Source organism: Ischnura elegans, chromosome 11 (genome assembly GCF_921293095.1).
Source record: "Ischnura elegans chromosome 11, ioIscEleg1.1, whole genome shotgun sequence".
Classification (NCBI taxonomy): domain Eukaryota; kingdom Metazoa; phylum Arthropoda; class Insecta; order Odonata; family Coenagrionidae; genus Ischnura; species Ischnura elegans.
Window position 1 is genome coordinate 62924121 of NC_060256.1, and position 23143 is coordinate 62947263.

The window sequence follows — 23143 nt, forward strand, 5'->3', positions numbered from 1 at the left end:
AGAAAAATGAAAAGTTAGCGTAGTAAGAGATTCACGCATGATTAAATAGCATCCCAAAAATTCATGCAAATAATTAGTATTTACAAATATAATAAGTTATTAAATATACATGCAGAACCTATTTTACCTAGTCCGAGTCAAGATATCTTAGAGAGAAACAATTACAGGTATTACCTTATCGTGCGCGTAAAAATTATATCTATTTCTTACTACGTATATTATCCTTGCGATCTTTTCTACCGTAATAACTGGGCTCTCTCGAAATATCTTGAGCATCGGGCATCTCTCAAAATATGTTGAACAGTTCACGCTAAGCAGACTATTTTATCGGAAACTAAAGCTATGATGAATACCTCTTCTAGCCAAGATGTCATTGCTCACTCTACCCGCAATTATGGCTCGAGTTGCCGCATTGAGATCGGGAATGTCGAAAAACATTGGTCTATGAAAGTTGGTGATGTGAACCATGTGAAAGGCTAAAGCGATATGCTGGTATACGTAAAATTATCTTGTAAAAAGAATGATTTCGACTACAAGTGCTCCGGCAGAGGTGGGAGTGGAAATAAAATTACCACCATAGTTCCGATTTTACATTATAGGTTAAAATTTTTATCTAGTGTCTAAAAGATATTTTTCTATTTTACACTACTTTTTCCACTGTTCAAAAATGAGTGGATAAAGACAGACGTCAATATTATAATAAGGGAGATCTAATTTTCTCCATAGCTATGGAAATGGGAGAAGCCGTATTTAGATATTATAGACGGATTTAGGGGACATGTTCCCCCTCAGACTCTTAAAAAATAGACAATATTTTTTATACAGTTATCATTACGTTCGTTTTGTTTTGTGCATTACTGAGTCCCAATAATATAAGCATTGAGCGCAAGTCAAGAAGACCGATTTGCCGTTCATAAGTCATTTGCTAGTCTGCGCTCAAAGAAATGTATCGCCCAAGTGGAAAATGGGCACGAAAACTGTCGTTCTTATACATGTGACGCATAAATATTTTGATTTTAAAATAAAGAGAATTTTCGTATGGTGATTGTTTTATGTTGTTTTAAAATTCAAATATACGAAAACCGTTTGCCCCCCCCCCCCCCCCCACCTCCCTTCCTCCAGAAAAATCCTAGGATTCTATCAGAAAAAAAGCTAGAATCCAGCTGGATCCGCCCTTTGTATCAGAACACTTTCCGGCAGCACCTAACTATAGTATGATAGTCATTAGATTTTGGTGTCCTAACACCCTCTGCCACTCGCCTTTTTATGCGGCTTGTTCGGTAGTGTGTAGATGTAGACACAGTTTCGTCCCAGAGGCCACAATCATTAAATATCCAAAAATAGAAATGGGTTGCATTCGCAAATGACCCGAAATTCTCTTCCTGGTGAGTGCCTATGAGCGCTGTGAGCCTTATCTGATGACAACTGCAATTCTGGTTTATTTCTCTTTTATCAGTCCGCGTGGTCCCTTAAATTTCGCTTCAGCTCACGCACGCTTGGATCAGTATCTGCGGTGGGCTCGCGCGGGAAGTGCTACAAGGACATGTTTGAGTTTTCCTGCTTACTTCTTGCTTACTTCGGTCAGTAAATATACCCATCAATATAGATAAAATGCACTTAATGGCTTAATATTAATTTAATCAGTAACACTGTGGAGATAAGGATTACAACCCTACTAACTCTAATACGCAATGCCTCAATTCTGTTTTGCAAAATTGACGACAACTATTTTGTGTAACACATACGTATCCTAAATTGGCAGAATTTATAGCAAATACGTTTACAAGGATGGCACTAAAGTTCGGCGGCATAAAAATAATTAATCAAGTAATTTGGGTTAAACCATAGTTGTTGCTTCGGTTGAACACTCTTAAATGGGCTATTTTCGTTAAAACCAGAGTAAATAATATTCAAACGCGTTTAATAGGTAAAAAGTGAACAAACATACGAGGCGCAATTTGTTTTTGGTACCCTTTTGATTATTTATTCATTTGTTTGATTCGAGAGTACGTAATTTCTGCGTCAACAGTAGAACAGAAAGAATATGCCGCTGCATAGTTAGGCATTCCTGGGAGTTATACTTTTAATTATACTGCTTATACTCCACTCACATTTCAATTATTTGATTCATATATTCAACCTAAGATTAGTTAAATTTACTCGAAAATGATTTTGGTTTCAACTTAGGCAGTCTGCGAAGGAGTACTGTGGTGTCCTGAAGGCCGCGAGCCACATATATCCTACCCGTATGAAACTAAAGGAATATAGTACCATAATGATTGTTGCAGGTTTTTTTGCATCTTTAATATGAGAAAGCCGTGTGCTTGTTAGACCCCTATTGCCCCACCCCTTCCCCCAGAAAAAATCCTAGGATTCTACCAGAAAAAAAACCTAGAATCCAGCTCAACTTCAACTCAACAAAAAGCACATCATGGCTACTTATATGGTTCTATGTACAAAGTTAAGAGCCCTGAGGATGATTTTACATAAATCGAAACGTTGGCTATAACTTGGTTTCAATTTGACCTAAACTCCAAGAAACATCATAAAAAGTTCCTAATTAGTTGTATTTCAACACAAATACGTCCAAATACAATTCCAACAGGCGTCTAAAATTTAAAATGTATAGATATTATCCTCAACTTAATGATTAGTGTCAATGAATAGAAATTAAAAGAAAGTACGACAAAGGTATATGGAAGTACTATTCGCGTCCATAATCACAGCATGCACGGAATGCTGTAGCTGGCAGAAAATTTATTTGCGCATGTTTTTTTATTCTATTGGGAGTTGCTCCATGATATTTTCCTCGCCAAGTATGCAACTAAAATTTTAATTATAAACCACCCGATTCGATTACGTAACATTAAAAATAGCATTTCGCTCACTGTATCAACTACTTACATTTTGTTACAATGTATATGTCTAAAAAGTCAAAATTCAAATCAAGATTCGCGACTTTGAACTATTTATTTTTGGTATTTGTTCCCATACAACCGAAAAGGGTACATATTGACCTTTAATTTCGGAGTCCTTCAACTCGTTCTAAACAATTGCTCGCGTACGAACAACCATGCCCTGAATAGGGGCAACCTACCCAGGCGGGACTCGTACCTGCGACCTAATCTTTGGCAGGCGAGGATTTTACCCCGCCACCATCTATGTCGGCCGGAGACTAAAACAGGAAAACATCATTAGGGTTATAAATAGCGTAACATTGGCTTAAATAAAAAATATGAAAATAGGCACAATAATGAGAATAGCATTCTGTCCTCTGACTATTTCAATGCTACATACTTTGATAATTTTATCTATATTAATTTTTGCGTCATTTATTTCCATTTCTTTCTCAGGATCGGATGAAGGTTTTTGTATGAAACATGGCTGAAAGGACAACTGCTTATATGTACGTGGTTGTAACGACCATTGCATTGTTACAAATGACTTCGTCTTGCCCTGAAGGGATTTGTCTAAGGGCAAATGATCTCATGGCCGATGAAAAAAAATCAGCAGAGTCTAAAGCACACCTCGAGAATGAAATAAGTCTTCGACGAGGATTTGTGAACTCCATTGGCCACAATGAAGTTATAAGTTTATCGGAATGCCCGTGCAAGTCGGAAACATCCTGCTTAAGGAAATGCTGCCCGTTAGATAGTGTGCTGAATAAAGAAACTAGAAGGTAAGATAAAATATATATTTTTCAAAATTCCATGTGTTTCCATGTTCTTCTTTCATTTATGGATTTATTTTCGAGCATTCGGTTGAAAAATCATTCCAGTACTTTTCTACCGTAATCGTACGAAACATAAAGAAAACGTTTCATACGGTAAAGGAAACTTACTTAATTGATTTTTGGAATGTTCCTTTATTTCTCTATTTTACAAATAGATATGCGATTTATTTTTAAGTTGCGCTCATACGACAACTTTAACGACCATAATATCTACGGTTGTAAAAATACAGTCGACCTCGTCACTATCAGATACTTTTCACGTCTGGAGACCGATCATCGACTAGTTCTTCATTTTTAAATACATTATTACTCCCTGCAAAACACCCTCGAGGAGGCTCGCAGGGTATTATGTAGATTATTATTATTAAAGTATTCGACCGATTAAGGTAGGTTTCCATGGAGTGCTTAAGAAGAATTCATGGAGCCTCCCCTTCCATCATGCACTTCCCTCTTCAATTCACAATAAGACCTACTCCCTTTCATTCTATCTAAAAATCCTTTCTTTTCCTTCCTCTCCCTCGTTTACCTAACATTCTATCCTTTAATACTGTTTTCAACATCCCCTTCCCGATAAACACTCACTCCATCCATACCTTATGTCTCCTCCGTATCTCATTTAAATGCTGCCTCTCTCCACCCACCATGTACCATGTATGTATATTTGTTGGAGTAAATGATTTATCATTATTCATGTTCTACCTATTTAGTTATTTAATTATTGTTTCATGTTCTACCCTAAATGTTGTGATGGTATATGTGCATACATAGGTTTTCTTGCTATGATTGATTGAGTTAACTTCAAGATTTCATTTCTATGCCCTGATGTGTTAGTTGAGCTGAATTCCATTCGGAAATATTTGATATACAAGTATATTTTTTGTAGAAGTTTATTTTGTGATCTCTTTTGTATGTAATATTCATCTTATGTTCTTAATGGAAAATTTGTCCAAGAACAATAAATATTATTATTATTATGTACAGCACTTCGTCGTTCATAAATATTTCTGAGAGATTCGAACCACCGACTTCGGATTTCAACTGCGGTGAGTACTCTTCTCTATCACGAGGCCAACTCACTCACTGCTTATGTAGATGTGTTATATAAAAAATAGTTCTTTCTCGTTTCATTCCGTTTTGGGTCATCCCTTAAAATCGCACGCATTACCTACAAATCCTCCAATTAGGAATTACTTTAAATTTCTTCAAGCTCTATTTCTGTTCTGCGTATAAAAAAATGATTTCCACAGGCATTGGTGTGACTTCCACACGTGGCACGATGAGATGTAGGTGAATATAATAAATATGCGTTATTTTACCAATAATTGTTGTGGCCATAGAAAAGTTTTAACTCGTCGAATTTAATAATAATTGATCGGATACGACAGCGTAGATAAAGCGATAGCATTTGGATAACATTAACATTCGCGTTAGATATCCAATTTCTTCGCACAGCAATGCCAACTCTCCTCTTCTTAGGCTAATTGCTCAGGCGATTCTTATATGTATCACCATCTTGGCTCCGGAATCCAGTCGTGATCTTCACTTGCTTAAATTAGTGATGATTAGGTAACCAGTGGTGCCATGGCGCTGGAACGCTCCGGAACGCTGTTCCGCCCCTGGTTAACAAGTTATAATAGTCAAATAACATTTTTATCAATTTTGTTGCCAAAAATATCTAATATATGCATTCGTAACCAAAGCAAAAAAATTTAACAAAATGTAAATAATAACTTTTAATTAAAAATGCACAGAGCAATATTTCACTTGTAAAAAAAGGTATGGAAAGTGCGTTCCGGGAATGCTAATTTTGCCATGACGTCACTGAAGGTAACAGAATACTATGGGCAGCTGCGTTCCAACATCGATAGACTTACAGTAAGCGGTGCACTTGCAAGTCCACATCAGTCGGCGGTCTCAATGGCATCCGTGTAAGAATATGAATTTCTCAGACTAATTGCAGGAGAAAAATACGTAACCCACCTTTCCCAGACAGACAGCTCCCAGAAGCTTAAAAAAATAGGCGAGATTTTTAATACAAATATTAATAAATTTTATACTCCAATGTACAAGTTATATATATTTAGATAATAATAGCTTTTTTATTAAATTTAAGAGTACATTACGTGGAATAATTGTTGCACTTAGTTTTTGATCCCAAATATAAGAAGACCACGAAAATGAAAAGGAGACTTCATTTTCGTGTATTAATTTCCACAAAGTTGAGCCGAAAACCATTGAATGTAATAAGAAGACCATTTGTCAGTGAGACCCTGATGCTTCCCCCAGAAAAAAATCCTGTATCCGCCCTTGATCGCAGGTTTTATGGTCTCTTACTGTACGTGGAAAAACGAAATCTCAAATTTATCGGTTCTGCAGTCTATTCCTTAATCTTATCCCCATGATCGCCTCTACCATAATAGTTAGGCTTTCTAAAAATATCGCGAACATTAGGCAAAATGCATACTCATCGGAATTCCCGCAAAAGGCTTCGGAGTAATTCACCGAGGATGGAGAGGAAATTGGACTTCAAAGACGCCGCACTAATCTTCGTACTTCCCATATTCTTGCACTCCCGAGCAGAAAGGAAAACGGGGAAGCCCAGTTCATTTGAAAATTTTTGCAAGGCTAGAAATAACATGAGGAGGACACGGAGGGCCAGAAACAGAGGCTCACGCGAAGGGTGAAACCTATTCATAAATGTGGATGCACGGAGCTCTGAAAAGAAAGGGAGGGGATTCCCAAAGGGAGGGAGGTATGGAGCACAATGGGAGCGAAAGGACAACAGCGCGTCCCGAAAGACCCCCGGAGGGTATCGGAGGTTTCTTAGAAGTAGATGCTGGACACAAGGTGTGGCAACGCACGAGCCCATTCATTGCTGGCAGCCCTTGCCCGAGGGCCACTCAGCCCAGCCACAAGTGGTCTCTGAATAAGCCCTTTGGCAGGGCCCCAAAAAGTGCGTTTGTTGAAACTGGGAAACCCCATAAGATGGAAGGGACGAATGAGATAGGGTGACCCAACCCCTGCTATTTCAACGTAGAAATTTATATTCTTATTTGTATATCACCACGTTTACCAGCCGATCTCAGATCGGTCTAGCCGGCTCGGTCCGGGTTAGTAAACGCAGCGGCCCGACCAGGCCGGCCTGTAAGCGGGCTGGCTCAGTCCACTTTCGAAACCAGTCTGAAATCTCAGATCGAGCCGTAGAGCTCGGCCTGAGTGGTAAACGATTCGAGCTGATCAGCTCCGTTGCGCATTTCGTTCCTTCTTTGTCATCCCATAACAGACAAAATGCAATCGTAACTCTTCAAGAGCACGCTTGGTTGTTGTGATTCATTGAGTTGGCGTGGTGAGAAATAAGATTTTAGAAATGAGTTTGGAAAGGAAGAGGAATGACAACAAGCAATGACAACAAAACCACTTTCCAAACAGAATCGATGGGTGAAGATCGATTCTGATCGATTCTATGAAACAATCGATACGTCAAATCCATGTTGGTAAACGCAACGCGCCGAGTCAGCTCACTTTCTAATTTCAGCTCGGTCTGAGCTCAGACCGATCTGAGATCGGTTGGTAAACGTGGTGTATTACATATATTGCCGGCCTCGGCGGGGTAAAGTCCTCGCCTGCCAATCCGAAGGTCGCGGGTTCGAGTCCCGCCTGGGTAAGTTACCCTGATCCAGGGCATGGATGTTTGTGATTGCTAAAAGTTATCAACCCCGATGTAAAAGGCCGAACAGTGCTGTTTTCGGTGGTGTGTGAAATAAATAAATAAATGAAATAAATATTTATTCCCACTGCGCCTTTTACAGCATAACGATGGCTAAGTTCTAACAACATGTATCTCAAAATTCGGCCGGTTTGGGACAGGTATCTTAAACACAGCGTAATAACATTAAAAAAAACAAAATAAAAGCGAAAAACAACTCTTTGTTTGAAAATGAATGCTTCTTTTTCAGTTTTATGAGTTTTTGGTTTTTAATTTCAGTGTACAAGTAAAAAACTAATCGTTTTTTTTCTCTCCTGAGAAGTTATTTATGAGGTACGTGTTGTTAGAACTTAGCCATCGATATATTGGCCTTTTACATCGGGGTTTTCAACGAATTTAGCAATCACACGAACACGAACAACCATGTTCTGGATAGGGGCAACCGACCCAGGCGGGACTCGAACCTACAATCTCTTGTTTTTGAGGTGAGGACTTCACCCTGCCGCCACCGAGGCCAGCATAATTAACATGCATTTTGTTTTATCCTGGAAATCATTTTTTATTTTTATAAAATATCGGCAAAATAAGACGGACGTTTAGATTGCGCTTCTATGGCAATATTTATGAAAATGGTATTTACTACGTTTCTCGGTCCAATTTCTTTATATGAAGACACGAAGCAGTTAATATGTATTTTTAAAATTAAATTTCATGCACATAAAAACAGACTCAATGGAACTTTTACATCAGGGCTAACAAGAAATAACTTATAACAACGGGTTATAGCAAACGCTCATATCATGAATGTGACAATTCTAACCAGGCTGGACTCGAGCACTCGGGCTTCAGTGCATATAATCACATATAAGCCGAGGACCTAAATCGTCGCCACCGAATGCTTGGAAAAAAAACAATTCCACGCCAAGTCAATAAATATGCGAGGAATGGCTTCACATTGATATGCATGTTGGTGATTTGTCACCCCCTGCCAAATACCCTAGAGGTGGCTCGCAGGGTATTATGTAGATGAAGATGTACGTATGTCCTTTGGAGAGAGAGAAGACATACTGGACATACTGAAGTCTGAAACCCCGGTACTGCCGCCTGGTTCCGCGCCTAGGCCTAAGCTATGATATGAGGGGGCGTTCAAGTGTTTCGCAATCATCCGTGAAAAGGAGCGGGCCACGAATTTGTTATCTTCTGCTGACCTAGTTATAATCTGCGTGAGCGGCTATAACGGAGCGAGTAGCCAAAACCCTGTGAAATGATCTCGAAAATTTCATTTGAGAAATAGTTATGGTCCTTACATTTAAGGACTATGGAAATAGTTCAAAAACGCATTTCAGGTGGCTAGACTTTGTGCTCGCTGATATCATGAGAATAATTAAATATTAACAATTAAAAAAGTATGATTTTTAGTTTCTTCGCAAGTGACCGAGATTGAAATGGCAAAATCTGAGATTCGATCTACATGATACAGATTTCCGCGAGTCGATTCGAAAGGCGAGGAACGGGAGGTGTAAGGACACGTGCCTTGACCAGTTCAAAATAAAAAAAGCGGAAGTTATTAGAAACTGGACTGCCTAGCGTTTATTATTTAGTAATTAATTTTTCTGGGGAATAACCTATGCGTAGCCTTTCCGCAAAATATTTCTCTGATTTTATTGTTTCTGACGGACCTGGATATATTGCACGGTTATGCACGTGACCATCTAGTCTAAACATGTACATAATACCCCGTGAGCCACCCCTAAGGTGTTTGGCAGGGGATAAACAATATGCAATAGGTTACCTTCATGCACAGAGGAAGAGAAATTTCCTATTTGCACTGTATGTTAGTATTGCAGTGTAAAATTGCTTACCTACTCTAGTAATTCATATTTATTTCACATAGTTACTTGCATTTTTTGTTGCTATCTCTACACATATGACAAATTAAAATTGATTTTAATGTAATATGATCAATATTCGTAAAAAAGGTATAAGTAATTAGCATTGATCATTTTGTTAAGAAAATTTAATCCTGGCATCATGGTTAGGTTTATATGGTAGTCAGTGGCGCCGACTCCATGGGGCCCGAGGAAAAATGAGTCAGGCTTGTCGATTTTCCCCGGAATGTCCAGATATCGAGATTCGAGTTACCAGGGTTCCAATGCTGATCGTATGACTCTTCTAACATGCTTTTAAAACTTAAAACTCACTACTTATGAAATTTCCCGGGGCAAGATCCCCGGTTTGGGCCCCCCAATATTGTTTGTGAGTCGGCGTCCCTGACCTCCATAGTACGACTGTAAATGAAATGCAAAAAGTCGTTAAGAAAAAAAATCATTTTGCTCAGTGGCTGTATGAATTAAGAGTTCCTTCAAGTCCGAAACAAAGAAAATTGTCGGAATAATCAAGCAAACGATTTTCCGGTTTGGGCCCCCCCAATATTTTTTAGAAGTCAGCATCCCTGATGGTAGAAAAAAATGGATTTAGAAGTTACTTCGGTGAAAGACTACAATTATAACTTGACTCAGAATAATTATTTAAAGATAGACAACACCATTGAGGAAATTTCTATTTACATTTAACGATACTTTAGCATGAATATGGATCGAAATAAGTGAGATTTAAATATATCTCGGCACATGTGTTTTTCGTGGTATAACAAATATATATGGAGTGACATTAGATGTGAGAATTCACTTTTTACCGGAAAAATAAAGGACTTTAATAAATGCTAGGAGAAGCTTTGATAGAGCATTCCATAGGCGGATTTTGGGGAGGGTCACGTTCCCCTCCCCAAACACTTAAAAAATAGACAAGAATTTGAATACGATTATCATCACGTGCGTTTTGTTTTGTGTATTACGAAGCCTCAGTCTTTTAATTTCAAATTAATAAGTTCCATATGAAAATAAAGAGAATATTTCGTAAAGCAATTGTTGTATAATTTTTTAATCTCAAATACGAGAAGAATTTTTGTCTGTCAGACCCTTGTGCCACCCGGAAAAAAAAGCCTGGATCCACCCCTGGACTATTTCCTTTTTATTTACTTACGGCTGGTGCCCCCATCACACGCCTCATGAGGCGGTTTGCGGGGTTGTATGAAATCGTAGATATGATGCTAGAACTCCTATTCATATTGGAGATGAACTGATTCTTTGGCTCAAATTAAGTCTGAACACACGATAATTTTGTCCGTCCCTCAGAACGATAGCTCCAACGATAGGTTTTCAAAATAGTGCTCTCTCTCGACCCATCATTTTCTGAATCGCACAGTCATTCCTATCGCCCCTTTTTCCATCGCTAATTCCATCACTTTCCGTTTATATAACTGCCATTCAATTAAAATCCGAGCGTGGTGTTATAATCGCTGTTAGCGGCCGTGCGTTCTGATTGGCTGATGTTCGCTGACAGCGATGCTTTCAGCCAAGTTTTGGAAAAAGGGATGGGATTTCCATGTTTCCATCCCTCGAGCCATCGCGGAAAACGGACACGTGAAAGGATCATTCTTTCCGCTATCACATCTACGTTTACATAATACCATAGAGTAATGCTGCATGGTGGTGATTGATCACCCCCTGCCATACACCCTAGAGGTGGCTCGCAGGGTATTATGTAGATGTAGATATAAATCCGCCTATGCGTGTATTCTCATCTACATCTACAAAACACCCTGCCAGCCACGTGGCTAGCTCTAGGGTGCAAATCAAATCTGCCAATCAATCAAGCATGCAATTGCAACGGCTCATGCAAAGGCAAAACTTGCCAATTTTTAGTAATTCCTATTGCAAATCCATGCAAGGTTAGAACAATGGAAGAAATAAAAACATGCAACGAGTCGTCCTAGCGAGTGGCGCCATTAATTCTATTAATTGAGACACCCTTGCTATCTCTAATAGACATGACATTGAATGACAGGAAAGAATGACATTTTAAATCTCTCTGTTTTGCACTATTTCTTCTATTTTCTTCTCGTGACCACGCCTACCATACGAGCGATCGCTAGAGCTATTCCTCGATAAGGATGGAAAAAAAATGATCGCGCGATCCAGACTTTGCACAAAAAAAATAGACCGTATAATATTTGCTCTTTTCTATCATCATCAGGTGCATTGAGGATGAAACATTCACGGGGAAAGGAACGAAAGCGAGGAGGTCATCGAGAAGTGTCGTCAACAATTACGTGGCTTCAAGCAACAGACGCTGCTTCGGTGACTGCCCATCTGGAGAGGAACTGTACATATATGACTTGAGCGGGAATAATTCTGCATATTTAACACAGAAATCTGGAGAAATCTGCGCGTCTCACGGGAATGACTCCTTCTGCCTCAAACCAGACGGGTTGTGCATAGACTACGTATCATCTCCGAGGGGTTTGGTCGTCGCATCTTGCAGAAACGCCACCGCGACAAATGTCAAGACACTCACGTGGAAAGGCTATCACTACCCGTCGCACATCATGCCCAAAATGATCGCGACAATGCTTTTCATATCATCGCTGAGTCTCACCGGCACCTTCCTGGTATATTCCTGCTTTCGCGAACTACGAAGCTTGCACGGGAATTGTCTTCTTTGCCATATGGCGAGTTTGATCGTCTATTACTTAATCGTCATCATCAGGAGATTCCGCTCGGTCGAAATGAGGCATGACGGGTGGAGCTGTCTCGCGTTGGGTAAGCATGCTAAGTACCTAATACCATAGAGTTAGAACATACGTACTCTATGCTAATACCTATTTCAAGCTCACTCTAAAACAGGGATGGCAAGTGAAACGAAACGAAAATGTTTTGTTTCGACCCGGAGGGAAACGAAAACACAAGGGCTATTGTCGGCGTCATAATTATGTGCCGCTGTACTTTGCAAATTTATATCTGAACTTTAGTGCATGCCATAATAATGAATAATACGTAATTTTAAAGGAAATTTTAGTCTCGATTCTGATTTATTTTTTTTGTTTCATGAAAATTTCAAAAATCAAAACACGTGAGTGCAATAAATAACTCTGCGCACCATAAAATTAGCCGTTTTGTCACCTTCATGAACTTCGTAACTCAACCTAGGGAAAATTACTACGTCTACAGCATTCATCTTCCACAATAAGTTGCCAACATTAATTTAGATTAATAAAATGGCTTTTGCACATTTTTATAACGCATTTTTTATTGTAAAATAACGAAAATGTTTAAACACTATCTTGTCCTACAGTTTACCCCGAAAGTAAAAATAAAACTGATAGAAACGCTTCGTAATTTATTTGAAAATTCTCTATTGATTTGAATTTGATTAACTGCTATTAGCACTTTGTTTTCCTTAGATTGTTGCCGCCGCAAATCACTCGTGCGATTTAAAACCAATTAATTCCTCCCAATTTTACGTATTCCTGCTGGTTTAAACTATAAGAATTTTCGTAACCTGCTGAGCAATCCCATGGCCATGGAATAATTTTTTCCCAATTATTATTCAAAATGAATGGCTTAAAAATAATATTTACTAATGAACTTTGAGTGAAAATTAACGGAAACGTTAGTTCCGTCTTTTTCCAGATGTTTCCCGCTACTACTTCTACCTTGCTCCATTCTCCTGGCTGAACGTGACTTGTTTCGACATTAGCATGTCCTTCATGTGAGTATGACAACTATTTTGTTTGAATTTCATCCACGCTTTTGGTTTAAATGCATTGAGTTTGCGAAGGAATACGGTCGCGCGAATTATCTGCCAGAATTGAGCCGCATAATGTTGAAATATACTGGCAGCCATTGATTCTTTCCTGATTAAATAATCAAACTCGTTGCCATAGATTTTAATTAGCAGAAGTAGCATGTTGATATGGATGAAATGCATAAACACTCTAAATAAGATGTAACCATTTTCAAGCTAGACTGCCATAAATGCAAAATATTAAAGTAGTGTGGACATTACAAAGTGATTTTATTTTATTTTATCATGCATAACTTCCACAAAGCCAAGCAAATCATGTATAACTTCACCAACCATCAACTTCACTCTAACACTGTCTTCAACACCCCCTCCCCGCTATGAATTTAATTTTTTCCCAGTCTTTTCTTCTGGGATAATCTGTATCGCTTCTTTTAAGATACAATCCCAGTTATTGTCTTCGTTAATGTTCGATCTCAAGAAAGGTGGCTATATTTCCCCCTATTTTACCAAGCTTTGCATGGTTCATATATTTATTATTATAATAGTATTCTACCAATGAAGTAAGGTTTGCATGGAATTTAAAAGAAATATTCTGGCAGCCTCCCTTCCTTCGTGGACTACATACTCTTCAATTCACAGTAAGACCTACTCCCTTTCATTCTATCTAAAAATCCTATTCTCTTCCTTCCTCTCCCTCGTTTTTCTAAAATTCGACCCTCGAGCACTGTTTTCAACATCTTCTCCCCGCTAATTACTCGCTCCATCCATACCTTCTGTCTCCTCCGTATCTCATCTAAATGCTTCCTCTCCTCACCCACCAAGTCCAGCACTTCGTCATTCTTCCTCCTCTCCGTCCATTTCACCTTTTCCATTCTTCTCCACACCCACATCTCAAACGTCTCCAGTCTTCTCTCGCCCTCCTTCCAGTGACCTATGATATTAGTAGAAGCAAACAATAAAATACCTAACATCTAATAAGTTCTTTATTTTTGGTTTTTCAAATTTTCAACTCATTTGTAAAAAAGGAAGAAAAATATTTAAAAGCTAACAAAACCAAGGGAAATAGTAATAGGTGTTCAAAGAATCAACTAAAAATTAAATTAATGATGAAATAATTTTATGAGATTTGATTAGACAGTTATTTTTTATGAAAGACTGAAAAAAATATTCTTAAGTAGGTGAAATAAAACTTAACTCGACGGCTGAAAATCGTGAGTAGTATCTAAAAAACATCCCAGAAATACACTTTTGCCTAGTTCGCCTACGATCATTAAAAACAATTCATGGATGGCAATGCTCGTAAAATCCTTCGTAATGGCAAAAAGTAAGTAAAGTAACCGTAATTGTCATATCTTGCTTTCAAACTCAGTTATGAGAGGATCGTTTGCCTGTCAGGCCCTGGACCACCCTACAAGAATAAGCCTTCGGTCAAAATAGAGGTAAATCTCGCAAAATCGGAAAAAAGCAGAAGAAAAACATGTATTAGGGGATTCAAAGTGAATTTGGGTTGTTTTTTGGTTGATGTGTAGTCGTCAACATTAATTGTTGGTTAATTAATAATTGGTTGGCGCTGCTGATAAAAAAACACTATCCTTTTGCGTTGTTAATGTAGCTCTGAAAATGTGTTGAAAATTGTGTTACTTGATTTTCCTGTTATTACGCTACAAGTTGGAACACCTTGAAGCAGTGGGCCTCCCACCAAAATGGTCCCCGGGCCCAGTGGCGGATACTTCTACATCTACATCTACATAATACCCTGCAAGCCGCCTAAAAGGCGTGTGGCAGGGGGTGTTAGGACACCAGCCGTTTACAGCTATAAAAAAAAAGAAGTGCTCTAACGAGGTTGGGATAAGCGTTTATTAAAGTCCTTTATTGTTCGGGGGAAAAACGAATTCCCATATCTATCCGTTCGGCAAAAAATCTCTCTTAATTTATCGCTTCTGTCGGACCTGGAAATATAGTGTGGCTCTAAGATTATGTTCTCTGTGTCGCTCTTAAAGATATCCATTCTTAATTGTTCAAGCAATCTAAGCCTAGCGCGCAGCCTCCGAGTCTCCAACGGCTCCCAGCCTAATTCGCTTAACATCTGGGTAACACTGTCTGTACGCCCGTAGCGGTTTTTGACGAAACGCGCAGCCTTCCTTTGTATCTTATTCAGTTCGCGGATTAAGTCTTTCTGCACTGGATCCCATACACTCGCTGCATATTCAAGGTGCGGTCGGACGAGAGCGAAATAGCACCTTTCTTTTACTTTCTCATCCGAAAATCTTCCCACAATACGCTTGACGAATCCTAATTTCTTCAGGGCTATGCCGCAAATATTCTTTATATGTGTTCCCCACGTGAGGTTCGAGGTTATCGTAACTCCCAGGTACTTCACTTCGTCTGTTGCCTTTATGTTAATGCCATCCACTGCATAAACATTGTTAGTGTTGGATGAATTCCGCAAGAAATGTACCGCCATGCATTTGCTCAGATTGAGTTCGAGTCCCCACTCTTGACTCCACAAATGAACGTTGTTTAAGTCCGATGATAGAATTTCAGAGTCAGAGTGATCACTAATTTCGCGATAGATGACAGCGTCGTCAGCAAATAAACATATTTTACTGCTAATGCGGGAGCAGATATCATTAATGTATATAATGAACAACAGGGGGCCGATTACGCTTCCTTGTGGAACACCTGATGTAACTTTTACAACATCAGAGCTAATTCCGTCAAGAACTACTCTTTGTTTACGATCTCTGAGAAAGTCGCGTATCCAGTTTACAACTGTTTCGTTTAATCCGCATGACTGTAATTTGTATAAAAGTTTGTTGTGAGGTACAGTGTCGAAAGCTTTCTTAAAATCTAGAAATAGTGCGTCAACTTGTCTTTTCGATTCACCAGATTTTATAACGTCGTGAAGAAAGAGCGCGAGCTGTGTTTCGCAGGATCTATTTTTTCGGAATCCGTGCTGACAGTCATGGAGGAAGTTACGTTTGTCCAAGAAAGTCATGATATTACTAACAACGATATGTTCAAGTATCTTGCCTATAATTGATGTTAGTGAAATTGGCCGGTAGTTGCCTGGGTCATTTCTGTTTCCCTTTTTGAAAATGGGTGTAACGCTTGCAATTTTCCAGTCGGGCGGTAACTTCCCTTCAGAGAGTGACTTCTTGAATATGATCTCTAAGTAAGGCGCGATCTGTGGAGCTAACTCTTTGAGGACACGCGCGGGTATTCCCTCCGGACCCGGAGATTTACTATTCTTAATCGATTGTAGTTGTTTAGTTATCCCATCACGTTTTATAGATATTTCTTCCATCAAATCCTCAGTATATGGGATGTCTACATTGAATTGAGTATCGTCAGTAGTGTATACACTTTCGAAGTGGGCATTTAAAGTGTTAGCTTTGCCAATATTTTCGGTGACAAGTTTACCATCTTTATCAAATAACGAATCTACGGTTGAATGTTTTCCCTGAAGCTCTCTCGCGTACGACCAAAAGGATTTCGGATTTTCTTCGAGTAATTCACCAAGTACTTTTTTCTTAAACTTTCGCATTGCAGTTCGCATTGATTTCTTGGTTATTGAGCGTTGAGCAGCGTAACTTTCTTTAGCTTCAAGTTCCTTCGATTTATTACGAGACGTGATGGACTTTCTGTACAAGTTGTATAGTTTTCTCTGTTTCCTAAGTTCTCTCCTGACATCTTTATTGTACCAGCGAGGTTCCTTATTATCACATTTCAGTTTTTGCGGAATATGTTCATTGATTCCTTGGCGCAGAATTTCTAAGAAACGTGTCCATATTACATCTGTGCTTTGGTCCTTTGATGTAACAACGAATTTTTTGTAGGAGTCATTAAGCATCTCGCCAAATTTAGTGAAGTTACATTTATCGAATAGGTAAATATTGCGTTTTGGTTTTACGGCTGACACCACATCAACTTTTAACGTCGTGGGTGGCCCAGCGACTACTTATGGGGGGCGTAGAGGGCGCGCGCCCCCCTTGCCACCTGCGTTGCCTAACATTGCAGAACCATAATTCTAACTTTTTTCTATCATAAGATAGATTTATCTTGTATATGTATAAATTCAGTTTAAATGAAACTTTCCCAATCTTTGCATGCGACTTATTTTTCATTCCGATAAAAATAAAGGTAGCTCAAGAAATATTTTGCGCCCTTGAGTTTTTTCAGTATCCGCTACTGCCCGGGCAACCAACATGCTAAATCCGGTCCTCCATCTGTTCATAAAGCTTCTCCTTGCCTCAAAAGCGAGGATAACTTTTCTAAATACCTCTGATAATACCTCTCATGTTTGTGTAACTGACCTCTTAGATAAACTCGGATGGGAATCTCTGTCGGACCGTAGATTGAAAAATATACTAAACCTTTTAGATAAATTCAAGAGCAGTGTCTTTTCTAACGAAGTTAACCATATCTTACGGACGCCAACATACTACGGAAGATCAGATCATATAAATAAAATAAGAGAGATAGATTGTAGAACAGACTGGTTCAGAATGTCTTTTTTTCCACGACCAATAAGAAATTATAACGGCAGCGATAGAACTCATAATTAGATTGCATGACTTGTAGTGTAGCCTACTAACCTATGTAAACCTTAATGTATGTTTCTTAATTTTATTATTATTTCTAACAGCATATGGTAGTATAATTTGTTAGTATGCGTGACGTTTTTTGGACCGTGTGGTGTGCATGTGGAAGTCCAAATGCATGCTGCATGCTGGTGATTGATCATCCCCTGCCAAAAACCCTAGAGGTGGCTCGCTGGGTATTATGTAGATGTAGATAATAATGTTATGTTTCACACGCTCCCTTTCATTTTTTTCCTCAGGAATCTTAGGCATAGGCACATAGGCCACTTTGGAAAGACAGAGTGGATGAAATTCGCGTGCTATTCCCTGTATTCTTGGACTACTCCAGTTGCAGCGCTCATTGCGAGTTTCCACATTGACTTGAGCTACAAAGGAATAGATTTCTCCCACATCGATATAAGCAAATGGTGCTCAGCGAAACGTGAGTTGCAAAATGTTTGGAATTTGTTAACGGAGTGTGTTGAAAACGGAAGGGACTGAAATGTGATTGGTTTTAATGTCCTAGTATTAAGCCGAAGTACCTGAGTTTGAAATGCTGTATCTTGGTAATTATTCAATCGGTTTTAGTAGTTGAAGGGATTTAATTTACCTCTTTACATATATTTTTATACATACATTTCCAATTTACAATGATATTACATTTATTTTGATGTTTCCTGATTATCGTCAGCAACTCATCATGCGAGATTATTTTCTCGTAGAATCAATATTTTTATGCGGTTTTGATCTAAAATGGTGGGGCGTTTGAAGCCCGGAAAGGTTTATTACTTTAAGCATTACTATTTCAAAAAAATTAAACCAGAACAAAAAGTTCTGTGCCGTCTTGTTATAAGTGTCTTTAATGGCAGAAATGACTTTGAAATGCGTGTCCTAGATTATTAATGCTTAATTATGCAATTAGCGCCAAAAAAGGTTGACGAAACAATTCTCTATTATTTTCATTATAGAAACAATTATAAGTTTAAAAAACACTACCGTAACTTCATCAAATAATTCTGAAGAAGTAGTAACACGACAGCATAATGTTTTGGAGCACTTCAAGGTTTTGTACTTTTTGTCACCATGTCATCTTGTGCACTTTTTTCTGACCAATTTTCAATGCGACTAATTGCAAAGGTGCAACAGGAGGCCATTGCTTCTTATCGCCGGTTCACTCAAAAAAAGATTTGAGAACCTTGAAATGTTTTTCTATGTTTTAATTTCCAATATGTGTGTATGGAGTGTGTTACGGAGTGTGTATGAATAAAAGGGTAAAATTTGTGAAATGATAGCTAGCCACTATAGCCTGTATTTGTAGTATCTGTTGTCACCACTATATATTAAAAAATCAGGCCATGTCCCTCTTTTGTGTTCACAGATATTAGATAAGAGATATTTCATAAAATCCTCGCACATTCTTTCTCACTGATTGCAAGTGTGAGTTCGACCTTGATATATTCGTCCCATAAAAATCGCCTTCAACTCATTTCTGGTGTCTTCATGCAAACAATTTTTCATTCCATATTATGAAGCAGGATTCTTTGTTTTTCCATTTTAAAACTTTATACAATACGGCATCGGATGCTATGTGATTAAGACAAGTAGATTATAGGAGGAAAGAAATTTATTTTCTTAAAATGACATATAAATGGTAACATGAGCAATTGGATGAGTCACTCATTTTTATGGTAAATTATTCCTGATTGTATTTATCGTTACCACACTTCACATGCAACTTAGAGGGAGAAATATGGCCGTGATTGTGGCAGCCGTGGAACATGATAGAATCAAATTACCATGTGGCTCATTCAAATGGAATTAAAATATTTCCATCATCCTATTTTGACATCCTTGGTGATATTATAAGTTCAATCCAATTTCCCGGAAATTATTTCCTTCTTCCCTAGGATTAACGGGAATATCTGAGCTACTTTGTTCAGTTATGAATCAACGAGCCTTCCAAAATTGTTTTTTTTTCCTTTAATGGATAGCTAATAATCTTCAGAATATAAGGTTTCATCCAGGGTAGAGGAAACTTTCGATGGGACAGATAGCTATGTCCAAGCCACAAATTTGAATTACTTGGTGAGAGCTTGGGTTTTCGACTAGGAATGAATAATGAAATAATATTAATTTCCTTTCTATTTATCATCCGCAGATTTCTCATCGTCTTACTATCGCTACATTCCGATGTCAGTGTACATGGGGATAAGTGTGGCACTCTTCGTCACGACCGCTATTAAGATAAACCGAATTAACACCTCCACTTCCATCCTACGAAGCGATGGACAGGTGCAGAGGAACGCAGTCGACAAAGATAAGAGGTAAGAAAGGGGAAGAGTACTGTAATAAAGGAGGTAAACCTTGAACAAATAATTTCTCATTATTTTCCTTCATGAAAACTAGCTAAAGTACAGATTGTACTGAAAGGCGCGAAGAAAATGATAATTTAAAAAAATACCTTTTATTTATCGGGGGTATAGCTTAGTGGTAGAGCGTTCGACTTCAGATCGAGAGGTCCCCGGTTGACCCCCGGGTGCCCCCTTATTTTTGCCCGCCTCCGGTCATCTACATCTACAAGTGACTCTAACCTCGTTGGAGACTGCACCGTCTAATACTACTCTTTGGACGCGGTCGCTCAAAAGTTCTCTTATCCAGGAAATGACATCTTCATCTAGACCATAAGATTTCAGTTTTACTACTAACATTCCGTGGGGTACTTTATCAAATGCTTTTTTGAAATCAAGAAAAATCGCGTCTACTGGAATGTTGTCTTCTCCGGAGACTTGAATCAATGCTGAGTTCTCATTAATAAGTTTTGCGCGTCTAGGTGTTTCATTACCGAGCTGACTACGATGTGTTCAAGGACTTAGCATGAGATGGACGTTAAAGATATCGGTCTGTAATTAGATGGATGTTCCCTGTCTCCACTTTTGATTATTGGAGTTACATTAGCGATTTTCCAGTCATTTAGTACTTCGTGTTGCTTGATGGATTTACTGAATATTATTTGCAATTTCTGAGTGAAGTCCTCTATGTACGCGAGGAGGGATGTCGTCTGGACCAGGTGATTTATTTGGACTGAGCGATTTCAATATCTTCAGCCGGGGAAGAGTCCTCGCCTGCCAAACCAAAGGTCGCGGGTTCGAGTCCCGCCTGGGTAAGTTACCCTTACCCAGGCCATTGATGTTTGTGAACTCTTTATTGTTAAGCGCTATCAACCCCATATGTAAAGGCCGAACAGTGCTGTTTTCGGTGGTGTGTGAAATAAATAAATAAATAAATGAATTTGGAAAAGAAAATCTTAATTGTGTTTTCTACACAAGGCAAAATATAAAGGAGGGGTACAGGGGGGCGCCCCCCTCCGAAATGCAAAAAAAATAATTTATCTGAATAACTATAATCAAAACGAACGTGATAAAATAGTAACACAAAGTTAACACCTTGTTAAATCAATAGTATTTCAAGAATGAACCTACTATTTTTTTTTTACTTTCAGAATTTACGTACCAAAAACTAATGTAAAAGATTTATTGTGATTGCTAATAACTTATTATTGGTATTGCCGCCGTCCCTCAAAAAAATATTATTTACATTCGCCACTGATTCTTCATATGGGTCATTCCTCGCTAACTAGGATTACTCGTTCGAGTACTAAGACTGCTAGTAGAGTTCACCCTTGACCTGATAAACATATATGCCTTCTCAAATAAAAAATGCCATTCGAAGCGTTCGGCGAAAATCGAAAAAAAGTTGAATAACGAGTATTTTCCAAATTGCTGTTTTTTGCATACTTTTTGCGGAAAGTAATCAACGCAAACATATATTTGTCGGGTAATTTTGTAGTATTAATTTTTTGCGATAAATCAGAAATCATGACCAAGTTATTGTATTATTGATCAATCTTCGAAGCAATTCATTGATTTGAAATGATAAAATTTATGGATATCAATTATCTTAACAAGAATTGTTTTTTAATACATATATTTTTTACTTAAATTCCTGTGAAATTATGGGTACTACAAAAAATTATTCTGAAAATTTCATTTGACGGAAAAAATTATCAATCTCCCAGTTCAATGCGCATTTGGAATCTATTTACGGAGTGACTTCTAATTTTCAATATTTTTTTCAACCACGATTGTTTTATGGCAACATCAGCGCTATTAGAATGTTTGTTATTCGTGAGAAAGAAGAAACTTAGGATGTTATTTTTTGTGAAAAAGAAAAATAAAATTTTCATGTGAAAGCACAAAGTTTATTTTCTTTCATTCTTCATAATGAATCAGTTTCACAAAGTTACGCCTTTAACCATCAATTTTATTATTTGAATAATTCCTGTGAATTAAAGCTTTCTCTTGAAGTGATTCCATCTAACAATAAGTAATGGTGACAACAAATTTTTCCGCTTTTTTCAGGTTTAAACTATATGCGAAACTCCTGGTCGTCATGGGTTTCCTGTCATGGGTGATGGAGCCCATATTTTGGACAGTTCACGAATGGATGATAGCGGACAGGACTGACTACAGGAGTACCGTTTGGTTCTTCATGCTGATCATACGAAATCTCCAAGGCCTCTTCATTTCGGTGGTTTTTCTTTGGAACGAAAAAGTGCGGAAATTGGTGAAAAAAGCCGTGCGGAAGAACCTCGGATGGCTAACTTCCGGATCTGGATCCCGCAGTCACGAAATGTCGAGCATCAGTCGACTACAATCCTCTCAAACCCAACAAGGTCCATTGTGAATGATGACATAAATTATCCGAATGAGAAAAATGTGGTATGCTATGGCCACGAACATAATGGCGAGAATTCTGTTTAATTTTATCAGCATTCTCTCCAGAAATATCGTAATGATCGATCTACTTACTGTCTTAATTCACAGTGTTCGGCGATATCTGGTGGAAATGTTTTACATCCATGAGAATAAAATAAAATGGTAAACTTCCACACAATTTTATTTACAAAGTACCGACCCGGTTTCGACACGTAGTGTCATTGTCAAGGAACCAATTTTGCTTTCCAAGTTCTATGTATATCGTCCAGCAACAGGAAGGTGGGGTGGAAAGGCTAGCAAGGGAGGGGGAGACAGTTTGACTAAAAAGATGCGTAATAGGGAAGGTATTTTAAGGAGGGGGGGACTAGGGATTACGTAAATCAGTGAATCGATGAGGTAGGAAGAGAAGTCATAACAACCAGGAGTGGAGCGGGTGTTGGCGGAGATCAAAAATTAAAAACATCTAAGGGCGGGCAGGAATGTTCAGGGTTAAAAGAGGCGATTGGGTAGAATACACTTCATCGTTACAAAGATTATGCGGGCTATTAACAATTTCAATTTTTTCGTAAAAGTCCAGCTTTTCCTACCTCGCTGATTTACGTAATCCCTAGTCCCCCCCCCCCCTCCTTCAAAGACCTTCCCTATTACGCATCTTTTTAGTCAAACTGTCTCCCCCCTCCCTTGCTAGCCTTTCCACCCC

At 38.5% G+C, this 23143-nt stretch overlaps 1 protein-coding gene across 1 annotated transcript; it reads left to right on the top strand.

Moving 5' to 3' along the window:
• The first annotated feature begins 1520 nt into the window (after nucleotides 1-1520).
• LOC124168101 (probable G-protein coupled receptor Mth-like 4) lies at nucleotides 1521-22704 on the top strand. Its single transcript, XM_046546215.1, has 7 exons — nucleotides 1521-1580; nucleotides 3354-3679; nucleotides 11535-12100; nucleotides 12971-13049; nucleotides 17929-18110; nucleotides 19827-19992; nucleotides 22087-22704. The coding sequence occupies exons 2-7, from the start codon at nucleotides 3381-3383 to the stop codon at nucleotides 22409-22411; spliced, it is 1617 nt and encodes a 538-aa protein (XP_046402171.1). The 5' UTR covers nucleotides 1521-1580; nucleotides 3354-3380; the 3' UTR covers nucleotides 22412-22704.
• Nucleotides 22705-23143: the final 439 nt, after the last annotated feature.

Bases quoted from the DNA above. Each gene is read 5' to 3' on its own strand.
- LOC124168101 (XM_046546215.1), top strand. From the start codon at position 3,381: ATGGCTGAAAGGACAACTGCTTATATGTACGTGGTTGTAACGACCATT. The intron at 13,050-17,928 runs GTGAGTATGACA...TTTTTTCCTCAG, and splicing joins GACATTAGCATGTCCTTCAT to GAATCTTAGGCATAGGCACA. The intron at 18,111-19,826 runs GTGAGTTGCAAA...TATCATCCGCAG, and splicing joins CAAATGGTGCTCAGCGAAAC to ATTTCTCATCGTCTTACTAT.